At 40.3% G+C, this 12,411-nt stretch overlaps 1 protein-coding gene across 2 annotated transcripts in view; it reads right to left on the bottom strand.

The window, feature by feature from the left end:
* PDZRN3 (PDZ domain containing ring finger 3) overlaps positions 1–12,411 on the bottom strand; it is a 181,263-nt gene that overhangs the window by 11,891 nt on the left and 156,961 nt on the right. Inside the window, exons 3-4 of one of the 2 annotated variants that reach the window (XM_019536633.1) lie at positions 10,526–10,777; positions 6,599–6,686 (exon numbers count right to left, since the gene is read on the bottom strand). In XM_019536633.1, the coding sequence (XP_019392178.1) occupies positions 6,599–6,686; positions 10,526–10,777 (340 nt within the window). Of the gene's footprint in view, positions 1–6,598; positions 6,687–10,525; positions 10,780–12,411 lie in introns of both variants that reach the window. The other variant, XM_019536634.1, reaches the window with a different exon arrangement.

Here is a 12,411-nt window from a genome sequence, read left to right as displayed (position 1 = left end):
GTGGGACCAAGGATTCCCGCAGAGGGGAGAGCTCCCAACTATCACAGCTGTCTCCTCATCCCATGAATAGCATCCGTGGAAGTCCTGAGGTCCTCAGAGAGTTGCACTTCACAGACAACAGGACCTTTCAGGGCAGAACCACATTGTGGCCAGTCACACCACTGTGCTAGTCTGGAGGGTTTCTCCTGTGAGAAATGGAAGCTCCATTTTCCACCAGTGGCTACGTGTAGACACGAGTACTAAAATGTTTTAAGAGTCCCTGACAGCTGACTATTGGGGTGTGCTATGGCAGAAGGTCTGCAGAGGTTTTCTGTAGCCTAACTGAGGCTGAATGCAATAAAAGTGCTGGGATAGAGACTTGCTGTTGGGAATCAATTAAGAAAACTGAAAATTTGGGCAAAAAGGCATGTAGGAATCCCTGAATCTTCCCAAACAATAAGGGGGTGGGGCACAGAGACAACCCCTTCTGTATGTAGCATGAATGAGTCTCTTTGGCTTCTTACTATGTATTCAAATGTAAAAAGTCTTGATAACTTAATTTGTTATTTGAGAACATTCTCCTTTTCAATCTCTGGTGCCATTCATAAGGGTGGAAGACAATAGGTGATATGAATAATTTATTGGCATGTCTAGATGGCAGCTGCCAAGATCAGCAATCTCTTGTTATTTACTTGTCAACAGGTGTAATTTGTTTTTTTTTTGTTGTTTTTTGTTTGAATTTTTATTACTATTACTTGTAAAACAGCAGTAACGTCAGTGACATTTCAGATGGTATTTAAATGATTTCAATCAGTAGTATCCATGGTGAACTGCTGTTCTTTCTCTTCTCTTTTGTTACATAAAGGTTGAGCACATTGGTTTAATGGCAGAATTTTTTTTCCATATTTCTAACGTGTTTTCACTTTCAGAGAAGAGTTTTTCTGAAGCTCTTCAGCAGGAAAGCTTAGATCAAGTGGGCCTGATCTTAGTTATGCCAGTGACTGCAGTCAGTGCATTTGCTCTAGATTTTACCCCACTGTTAGCTGAGGCCAGAATCTAGTATGCTGCATTTTTCTATGTACCTTAATGAGACTTAGTGGAGGTACCTCTAAAAACAAACAAAAAAAAGGTCTTATGATTTTTTACAGGTCAGAGGCTGTGACCATAAAGCAAAGCGTACAGGACAGTAAAATGTAGCAGAGATGCACTATTTTGTTTTGCAGTGACAGAATACACCAAAGAATGGGGATATTTAGTTGTTATTAGGTATGTCCTACTTGGTAACTCCTTTATTCATTTCATTTCTGGAAGAGGAGATGGTGTTATTTACCAATTATTTTTATATTCTGTTTTTAATTTACTATTTGTTTAATAATGCATATTGACAATTAAAATGGGCATTGTTTCACTTCACAAGTAGGCAGGTGTTTGCATTTTAAAATGCAGCATCAGAGATAGTTTGAAGTTAATAATCACCTGGTGTATTATGTAGTATGCATGTTAAGGGAAACTAGTGTTTAGATAAGTAGTGTTTAGATGAATTGTTTTTTCTGTGGAAAAAAAAAAAAGATTCAGAGCAGGTGTTTAGAACCGGATTTTTATGGATATTTAGTTGGTAGACTTACCCTTGGGTACAATCCCTCCCGCCCTGGGTGAAAGCAGAAAAACTGGGATTTTATGCAACTCTAAATATGATAATTTTGTGTGCTTAAAAATCAGAGCAGCTGTTTTCTGTGTGCCTTCTCCTCAATAAAGTTTTAATATAATCATAAAGCTTTGAAAGATTTTATAGACACAATTGCATAAATCTAAATTCTTAAAAACATAGATTATTTTCAGGGGTGCAAGTTGATTCTACAAAACAAGAGTAATTATCTACAGAGCCCTCTGAGAGTTTGCCCCTATGTACTGAGAATTCAGAGGTGTAAAAATCACTATTGGTGCACAGATGATGAGACTCCCTATCACTCTGGAGTGTCTATACTGCCAGCCAGGCAGTGAACTGTCCTGGGCACCCTCAGTTTTATTGTGTTATTAGCACTCAGCCAGGTGTTGCAATACTGCAGCGATGAGCACTGCATAAAGTCGTGACAAATTTATGCTTCCTAAGTAGAGGAAAGTACGGTAGCATTGGGCCTGGACCGGAGTCACAGAACCGTGGCTGTGGGCAGTGGTGGGCTCGATTCAGGGCTGCAGTGTTAACACGATACTCATCTGAGTGGGAAACTTCAGTGAGCAGTAATGTAACATTTACACACATAATTTACTTAGCATTTGGATCCTTTGCCCACATAGGTCAGGTGAAAGTTAGGTCTGTGTCTGTGCTCGAGGGGAAACTCTTTCTCCCTATGAACTCTGCACAGAAAAAAAGCTGTCTAAAAGAACCCTGGTCCTTTGCCGAGTTGGGAGAGAAAGGGAGAGCGAGATCAAGGAGCTCGCTGCTGAAATCCATACAGACTTTATAGCACGGCAAGAAGAAAGAATATACACCATGATATTATGCTTCCGACCACTCTTCATAATAGATCTGGAGTAAGTGTTAATAGTAAATTAACCTCCATACGCCCAGAAGGACCCTCATTCACAATGGATTATTGAATTATTTTACTGATGATCCAAAATTACGGCCAGTTTGCACCTGCATGCTAGACCTTTGCTTAAGTAGGCAGAAATAAGCATTATTATTTATTTGAAATGAATGGCTTGTGATGGGCAAAATACTCAGATTTGGTTCAGATGCTTAGTGAAACTAAATCAATCTTTTTTTTTTTTTTTTTTTTTTTTAAACCATCTTTTTCAATGCTGTGCCTTCAAGTATTAACCCCTGTTCCCCCAGCCACCTGTTTTCTTGCCATTCCCTTTGGTTTTGGGCTTTACCACGAAGGTGAAAAATAGCTTTGGTAACCCTCACTTCACAGTGCAGTTGGCTTACTGACTGCAGCACTGCAGTCATTCCTTTCGAACTTTTCTGCTCATTTTTTTTTCTTGGACCAAACCCAAAGAACTAGTCTTTATATTTATCTTTCTAGGTGAGTGAGGCGTTTAGGATCCTCCATGAGAGGATGGCTACTCTGAATCCATGCCTCTTCATACTGAGGAACTGCCTGAAAGGGATTCCACTCCCCTAATGTGAATTTGCCCAAAACAACTTCAGGTGCCAGGGTGTTGGGGGTAGGTAGTGTGTTCAAACAGGCAATAAGAAGCATGTTATTAGACGTGCCACTGACGGTCACAGGTAGCTTTGCAGAGCACAATCATCATCAGCCCTATTAGGAAATTATTTTTGGTAAGGGTAGGTGGGGTGGGATTTGGAATTTGAGGCACCCTTATTTGAACCAAAGTTGTATTAACCCATCTTGCAAGAGTCCTGGCTGTGCAGATTTCGTGGTTCCTTGCACAGACGTGCTGCTGTCCTTAAGATCTTTTAAGGGTCATTTCTTCCAGTATTTGGGGCCTGCTACCTCCTTGCTTGGAAGATAAGCAGACCACTGCAACATCTTCAAATGTCATGCTGAAAGCCTCAAGAACCACATTAGACTGCACATTTGAGAGGACATAAAAGTACTCATAAAGTCTTGTCCAAAAGTTATTTCTTAGCAGGAAGAGCCCACTCTGTAGGCAAGATGTTTTGGGAGACGGGATGGACAGAGGGGGATGCCACTAGGTTTAAATAAAAGACCTTCTGTTTTCTATTTCCCCCCCTTCCTTTGCCCTCTTCAAAACTGTACTGCAGTGGAGCTCAGGCATTCATCTCCATCCCTATACCTGAGAAGTATAACAGAGGCATATAATCTCTGCCCTCTGCTTGGGCGTGCAGGAAATCTAGAAAGGTAGCAGGAGCAGAGTCAAACTGGAGAGAACCATCCCCAATTCAGCATTTTCTGCTTTGTAATCTAAGGGAATTAACATACCGAGGGAACCTTCTCTGTGCACGTCTGACAGCTGGGGCAGTCTTGTTTGAATAAACATATTAACCCATGACATTGCAGGGAAATCCTAGAGTGCAGTTTTCTTCTCTCTGAACTTGAAATTTACTTGTGACAGGATCTTTTTGCAAAGAAAATGTGTTGTCTAATTTTAAATGAAACACTCATTCCATATTTGGTCAGTGTCATTGTTTATGAGGACTTCGAGATAGCACTTCGTTTAATTATTTCTACCGAAATGAACACAAAGTAATTTAATTTTTGGCAACAATTGTGGGTACATAAGTCTGGTGGCTTTTACATGACTCCAGAATGCACAAAACCCATGTTGGTATTCTACAGAAAGCTTTTTAATAACTAGTGGATTTCACTAGTTTTGCTCTTGTTTTACTTGTTACAAATAAGTAACTGGTCCCTTTTAGGCCATAAAAGTTTAGATGAGACGCTTCTTATTGAAATTCAGAACACAATTTATGGACATACAAGGCCAGAAGCTGGACTTGATTGTTTTCTTGTGTTAGACTTTCTCACTACAGTCTATGAAACAAATGCCTTTGTGGTCTTTTAAAACACATCTATCAACAGGCAAACAAAAATGCAACTAGCCAGTTGAGCCTTTGTTAGCACTTTGACCCTTCCATTGATCATAGTCTCCAAGACTTGAACAAGAATCTTTAGTGGTTCTTAAGAAATACTATTAGGCCACAGAGACTTTTGTAATGTTCAGCTGCTTGTGTTACTGAGATGATCACCTTTTGCCACCAAGTACTATATCAATGTCAAAATTATTAATGTTGTGGTTTAAGCCACATTAACGACTGGCTACTGAAGTGCACATGTTTAAACAGTTTTGAGCTCAAACATTTGACCTTCTAATGGCAGCAAAATAATTTATCCACAGTATTACTGTGGGTTTCTTAAGATGCTCTTTTCAAAAGACAGTTGTAGAAAAGAGTACTATATTCCACGTTTTCATTAAGATCAAAATGCATATTGAAAAAGAGGGCACTGCATAAAGAGATTTTTGTGGGGGAAAATGCTGGTGACAACATTTATTTCACTGATATTTTGTTTCTCAGTTTCGGTTTGAGTTTGAATCAAGACCAATTGCCACTAGATGTGTAAAGTCTGAAGCTATCTTGCAAACTTCATGTGCATTAAGACTTTGATCCTGCAAAAACTTATGCAGGCAGGCAAATTCATGCTTCTGATGTGAGCTAACTCTGCTCCCCATTAAGTCAATATTAATATTTCCACTGATTGAAATGGGAGCACAGCTAAACAGCGACATCCATTTTGGAAAATGAAGTGATACCATGTATTGGTGATGGAGGCAAACTAAGACAAACCCCTCAATTATTGTCAGATCCATGTGGATTAAATATATTGGATTTCATAGAATTATAGATTGGATTTCAGGGTTAAAGACTGATGCATTAGCCAGTATCTACAAAATCTATTAAATAGTCTGGCTGGATACACAACATGTTAACACTAGGATAAACTGCATCACTTTTATACACTGCTGTGAATGACACCAGCAGATAGATGACCAGCTCTCCCAGGGTAGCTGCTGCAGTAGCTGTTATTGCAGCACTTTGCCGCTAAGTGGGTGGGGAGCCAGTAACAGCCTGTTGGTATTGAGCAAGTTATTAATCTGGGATAGAAGTGGCTAACAGGTTGTCATTTACACTGGTGTATTTTTGTCCGGGATATCTCTAAAGTGGTTTCTAGAAAGTTACCCTGTTGTAGGGCTATCCCGCGAGAGCATACTATGTGTCTGAGCACATATACTATTGTATGCAAACAACGATGGACGATTTTGATAGGATTAAGAGTAACCCTGATGCTAAGTACATGCATAACTACTCTGCCAAACTACTTTGCATAGCTGTGCTGTGTTTTGAATGAAAGAAGGGTTGGAAGAAATGTGAGAAAATTAAGAAAGGGAAAATTGAGGATCCGCTTCCCACTGAGACATAAGTTTCCAACCAGAAGTGCTGGAAGACCCATCGTGACTGGGCATTTAAACATAAGGTGGACAAAATGGAAGATGGCCTTAGATATCTTCAGAGGCCTCCCTGTGATTCTGTACGTACACAGCTGTCATTTTTAAGTTACGAAGATGGGAGAAACGCCGTAGGGGTTTCATATCTTTTGTTTGATATTTTGTTTGTTTGTTTTACAATTTTGAAGTAGCTTCAAATGATAAGATTTAGAGTGTTTGTTTTCAAACCAGAGAGTAGTTGTGGGGGGGAGGGAAGAGTTAAACCATTTGAAGTACTGAAATTCTTAAATTGTCTACTATAGACTTGTGGCACTTGTCCCACCGCCCACAAAGTAATATGATTTTTCACATTCTGTAATTAAATCCGTAATTGCATGAAGCCAGATTCCCAGCTGGCGTAAAACAGCATAGTTCCACTTCAATCAATGGAGCTATGCCAGTCTCTGTCAGCTGAGGATCTGGCTCGTAATTACATGACATACAATTACATACACTGTTAATTATATTAGCATTAATTATTGCTGTCTGCAAAATAACTAGAGAGCAACGTTGTCATGCATAATTATTTAAAAATGTCTTGATATACACGTACAATTGTAATTTGATACCAAATATTATGTCTATGACGCATTAAAATATATTAAACCAGGTGTATTTTAAACCATGATTTATAGTTATTAAGTACCTCTAATTCCAACTCCTCTCTGTCCATTTCTTGATGAATACCTCCCATATAGTCATTCGGGTCGTAGAATTCATGCACTGATGAATGGCTGGAAAAACAAAGTATACTTTAGGATTTCAATCCCTGTTCTGATTAGCATATTAATCCATCCTAGTTGTGTGGTGGGCCATCATTGATATGACAGAGTTGCAACAGGACTAGACCAACTAGTTTGTGTGTAATCCATGGTGTGTGGTTTATGAAAATAAACACACTACACCGACACAATAAAATTATAGAAACTGTCTTGCGCCCTTAAGCGTGGAAAACATAAGACAGAAGTAAAAGCCTCTTTACCATGTTTTATTACTGCATTTAACATTTGCAATTTTTCCCGGTGTGAAACCAACCTCCTAAACAAACAGGAATTTGTGAGGAGGGTAAAGGGCCCAGCATAGCCTGGGAGAAGCTGTCTGACTATTGAAACCCTTGCTTCGCTTGGAGATAGACAGCATGTTGCATGCCTAAATGGTTCTTTTGAATTCCTCAATTAAAAACTCAGGGTTATAAAGTGCTGTCTGAATTTTTCTGGGCACCTCTTAGAGTGCCTGTAGCACATCACGTGGGAGCGGCACCTTTCTGTGGTTTACCAGAAATGTTCCTAGTGTATTAACAAATTTAACCACTCAATAATTGCAAGAGGTGGATAGTTATACTGTCACTTTGGAAAGGGACTAACTAGTACACAGGGAGGTTAAGCGCCAGATTGAAAAAGCTGTTTAGAGATCTAAGTAGTTCTTGGAAATTGCCCTTAAGTAGCTTGCTCGGGGTATCACAGCGAGTCTCTCTTGGTACGTCTACAAGTGTAATTGTCATGTGGCAATAAACTCTGGCACAGTTCACGCTAGAGTTTATTGCTCCCAGGCGCAGCATTTACACATGTGCCCAGGATTGCAGCACATTGAGCCAGGTCAGAGCACCCCATGTGGCAGGGCGCCCAGGGGTCAGAGCTGCTCTGTCCTGGCTCAGCATGCTGTGGTGGAGCTGGCTGAGGCACAGGGGTGCTACAGTGCCAGGGCTAGCCAGCAGGCATTCCCCACATTACAGCAACCTTGTGCCCCAGCCAGCCCCAGTCACTGTCTACACATGCATTTCTGCACACATAACTAGTCTGCTGTAGACTGGTGCTTGTCCTGGACAATACTATCCAACAGCAGAGTTAACTAATTTACTGTTCCCTAATACATTTTATACTGTTCCCTCACATTTTAGTGTGAGGCTAATTAGTTAGCACCGCAGTAAAGCACGCGTGTAGATGCACCCGCCAAGAAGGAATTGGATATCTGCAGCGGGAGGGGAAGATGCAATGCATTGTGCTTGAGATTATGGAGATCTGGATTTTGACAATTTTGTATCAGAACAGTGGGGGAGGGGGACAAAGGAAGGCAATGCAAGAGAAGAAACAAAATGGCTACAGCTAAGAATCCCAGAGGTGCTTGCAACACCTCTAATGGTTTCTGCTAAACAGACATCCCACTGCTCCCAGTTGTGAGGTACCACGGGTTTGAGACATGGAGAGACATTCACAAGGGAGTGGGGGTAGAACACTAGACTTGGTTTCATTTGTGCAGCCCAGGTGTTCACAATTAAATTTCCTTTACTGCCTCGTTGATATTCATAATTGTATCTGAAAATATAAAATATGATTCAGTTGCTAAGCATTGTATTTTGTATTTGGTTCCCAATAATTTAAATTTAAAAACCATAAACTATTACTGATTGGCAATTTAAACACAATGTGGTGTATTTAACGATTAGCAATTTAAACGCACTCCACTGTTTAAATTTCCAACCATTTCTGGCATTTTGTTTTTAAATTCCACCTCTTATCAGACTGCTTCACTGCTTGCATTTTTGGGACTTTCAGCATTATACTGCTTTGGTGATCATATGTAGCACATGCAGCAACCTTATTTACTTTCAAGATCGAAGTGACACTCCATTTGCTTTCTTCTTAACTAGATGCATGTGTCCATGTGAGTGAGAGGCTCCTTAAGTAAAAACATCTAATTTTCCTTTAGGTCTGGGTTGTCCTTTAAAGGTCATATTGACTTAAATAAACTTTGGAACGGGGCATAAGAGAAGATAAACATGAGAGGTTTGTTTTTACATTGATTGTGCCATGGAAAAAAACACGTGTGCTCAACCTTCAGCAAGTACAGTGATTTATTTATTTTTCTTTGCATGCATAGGCCTGGTATCTACGTATCCTGCCCCTTTATGCCTGAATATCACTTTTACAGGCACGGTGAAGGAAACATAAGGTAGTGTTTAATACCTACTATTTAAAGGGTACTATTAGGTCATACTGTAAGCTAGACTGTATGTACACTTGTAATTACTTCTCTCATGAGTTCCTCTTGGTAAGTTCATAGCCCTGTTGTATCATGGTATTTGATCTTGCATCTGGGAAAGCAAATAGGTGTCTCTTCAGAGGCTGTAATGACATTTAACATCATCTCCCTGGAGATATTTCTAAGGAATATAATCTTGCTCAGTTAAAATTAATGAGCATCAAGGCACAGCGTTCTGAGCCTAGCTGCTTGTTTGCTGTCAGAGAGCTCAAACCTAGCCCTCGCTGCAGTACTACAATGCATTCTTGACCTGTCAAGGGACTGGGAACAATACTTATTGTTAGGAGGTGATGCAGTGACATCCTAATTGAACCCTCTTTTCAAACATTTAATAGTAAAAGTTCTTCTGTCATGCAAAGAGTGAAACATTTGCAGTTGTAGAATAGGACCAATTTCTGGTTCAATTTTCACATATTCACATGCTATAAAACCCACAAGGAGTTGCACAGTATTGATGGCCATTTCTGTCCTGGCTGTCTACTCTACTGGGTCTCTATGAAAAGAGTCTGGGAAGGGCACAGTGGGAGGTGTCTGCTGTTTATGCTCAAAGCCACCTTAGTCCTGCTAGGTCTACTATTTAGAGCGCTCAAAAGAATTCTGATTCATCGCCAGCCAGAACGTGGATGTTTATTAACACTTTTTCTCCATATATCTATATCTATCTATCTATATCTATCTATAGATATTTAACAGCACATAACTGTTAAATGAGGTCATATATATGAATTCATGCTCTAAATATTCATGTTATAAAAGCTAAGGAATCAGACTCAAAACCTTGTAATACTGGTGTAATACTGATGCATGTGTGTGTATTGCCTCATTTAATGTGCTGTGGATACACTAGAACCTAGTTGGCAAAGTAGTTAACAAGCTTTTCCATCATTTTTCTGTGCTTCATGGAAGCTGATACGGTGAGAGGATAGAGGCAATTTGCATGGATTTTATGAGAGCCTGTTTTTCCCCAGCATATTCAGGGTGGGAACCATGTGTGCAAGAAGATAACTGTCATTCTTACCTGTAAGTACAAAAGCATCAACCGACCATTAACAATAATTAACATTTGATTCTAAAAATGTCTTTGACAGCACTGCTAAGTCATTTCAGTTCAAGAAAATAATTTATTTAAGTAACTTTGCTGTGGGCTTATAATAAAGTAATTAATATGCTGGAACAGAATGTAGCGGCTCTTAGCGGTATGCAATTTATGGCAGCCATAAAAAATATAGTTAAAACATAAGCAACCCAAAGAGGTAGTGAAAGAATTTTACAAGAAACATTAGCTTTACCTTTAAAACGACAACGGAAAAAGAGTTGCATAGGGCCAGTGGGGCCCTCAGTGGGATTAGTCATGTGATTCACTAATGTACTGGAACAGTACGATTTGCTCGTATGAATTATGGCTCAACAGTGTGGGAGCCCAGTGAGGACTCCTGATGGAGGAAGGGTTGCTGGTATGTGCAAGGGGGTCTCCATCCTCTCTTTCACGTGTTTAGCAGGGCTTTGTGTATGTTGTATGAAAATTGCTACTTACTCTTCTGGTAAGAGGTATGGATCTAACACCGAGACTGGTGGAGTAGGGGATCCCATCTTGGTAAGAGCCATGATGTGTTCAAAGGTGATATCAGTCTGAGTGCCCATGTCGACCAGCTGAGACTCATGAGAAGAGCTGAAGATCTTGGTGCGTGGCGTTCTCCTCAGGACCTGTACCACGATGGGCTCCTTTGCTGTTTTGAAGGCTTCCACTGCCTGCTCGTGCGTTGCTTTGGATAAATCCTTTCCGTTCACCTGTAGAAGGAAGGAAAGGTAGGAAAGGTAAAGAATCGGATCACAACTACTGGAAATCAGTAAGCAAAAATTCCACATGGCTTGTTGCCCGTTTGTTTTGCACAATACCTACTGCCACCATTTCTATGTTTCTGTGATCTATCCAGTGATCTATTCTATGGCCACTTTCCATCCTGATGCCTATTTGATGTAAATATTCATTCAGTATAGATCACAGAAACATAGAAATGGTGGCAGTAGGTATTGTGCAAAACCCTGATGCCCAGAAGCACCCTTCAGTCTGCAACTTCCTTTACAATTGCCTTCTCTCTCTGGTCCTGCTTCTCTAACAGCGACCATCTTTCCTTTCTTGCCTATGCTTTATCACTTAATTTCCCTCACCTTGTTGGCACCTCTATTTAGTTTAATAAATGATAACTAAAAATCTGGGAACAGGGCGAATGAAAAATGTTATGCTAGCTAGTCGTTTACACCATTGAATTTTGAACCCCCTCGCTTAGCAATCTCTATTTTTTTTTAATTTCAGTGGTAAGCTTTTACTACGTTTCTTCTTTGAATCGGTGCCTCATTTGCTGCTAGAAATCTCTCACCACTTGTCCTAGCAAAACAAGATATTGATTCTCTTGTTATTTTTCCTAGGTCCTTTCAAAATCGTTTAACCTTATTACTGAACTACGAGACTTTTGGGACAAGCCCTCTGAATAAGTAATTTGCCATTAGCACCTTGTAAATAACTTTGCTGCTGAAACATTGTCATCATGTCCTAACGCTGCAATGAATGCTCAGCCACCACCGTGGCGATGAAAAAGGAGACAGCACTGGATCCCTTGTGCTTCTTTCTCTCCCTCATCCTAACCATCTCAGACCACACTGCTGGAATAAATGTTGACCTTGTAGCCTTTTCTTACCTCCCATCCCAGTAACCTTCCCCTTCGTCTAGATAAGTGTAAATATACAAGTATTTGCAGATGCAAGACAGGTGTATACATGCTACTTATAAATTGCATATAGATTACTGAAGCAGAGATTTGAACCCAAAGTGTTAGGCTTTAGTCTCTCTTTAGTCTAATGAATATGTAATAACTTCATCTAAAGTGGACCACTTGCAGTAGGAGGTGTACTGAGAGAGGGTCAGCCCAGAATAGCTGATAACGTGGTGGTTGAGCCACTTTCTCTTGGGATGTAGGAGACAGATGTTCAGTCAGATAGAAGACGAATGATTTGAACCCAGGACTCCCACGTCCAAGAGGAAGTCTACAAACCACTGGGGGATTTGGCTGTTCTAGGATGGGAGCTCACTTGGGTGTGAATCTTCAACATTTAAACTGGCTGAAAAGATGCAGTACTGTAGCGTTTTTAACCAAATCCCTCCATTTTTCCCCCAACCCTAGCAGAGGTTCCACCTGAAATTAACCCGTTTAATGGGCTTTTGCAGCTGGGAAAGAGCGTGTGGCTTTGCAGTGCAGTCTGCAGTGGGTTACTGCCAGGATCTACCAGTAGATCTGAAGGGTTTGTCCTTTACCTTTCACCCCAGTAGACAGTTACCATTGTAATGCCAATGAACCGGGGAAATATAAGAAGCTCTCCCAGGGCAAGTTGTGAATATTAATAGTGTAGCAAAATAGCAATACT

This window comes from Crocodylus porosus, unplaced genomic scaffold, assembly GCF_001723895.1.
Source record: "Crocodylus porosus isolate Cpor-Errol unplaced genomic scaffold, CroPor_comp1, whole genome shotgun sequence".
NCBI classification, from domain to species: Eukaryota; Metazoa; Chordata; order Crocodylia; family Crocodylidae; genus Crocodylus; species Crocodylus porosus.
Note: the sequence above shows the minus strand (reverse complement) of the source record. Positions and strands in the feature narration are given on the sequence as shown.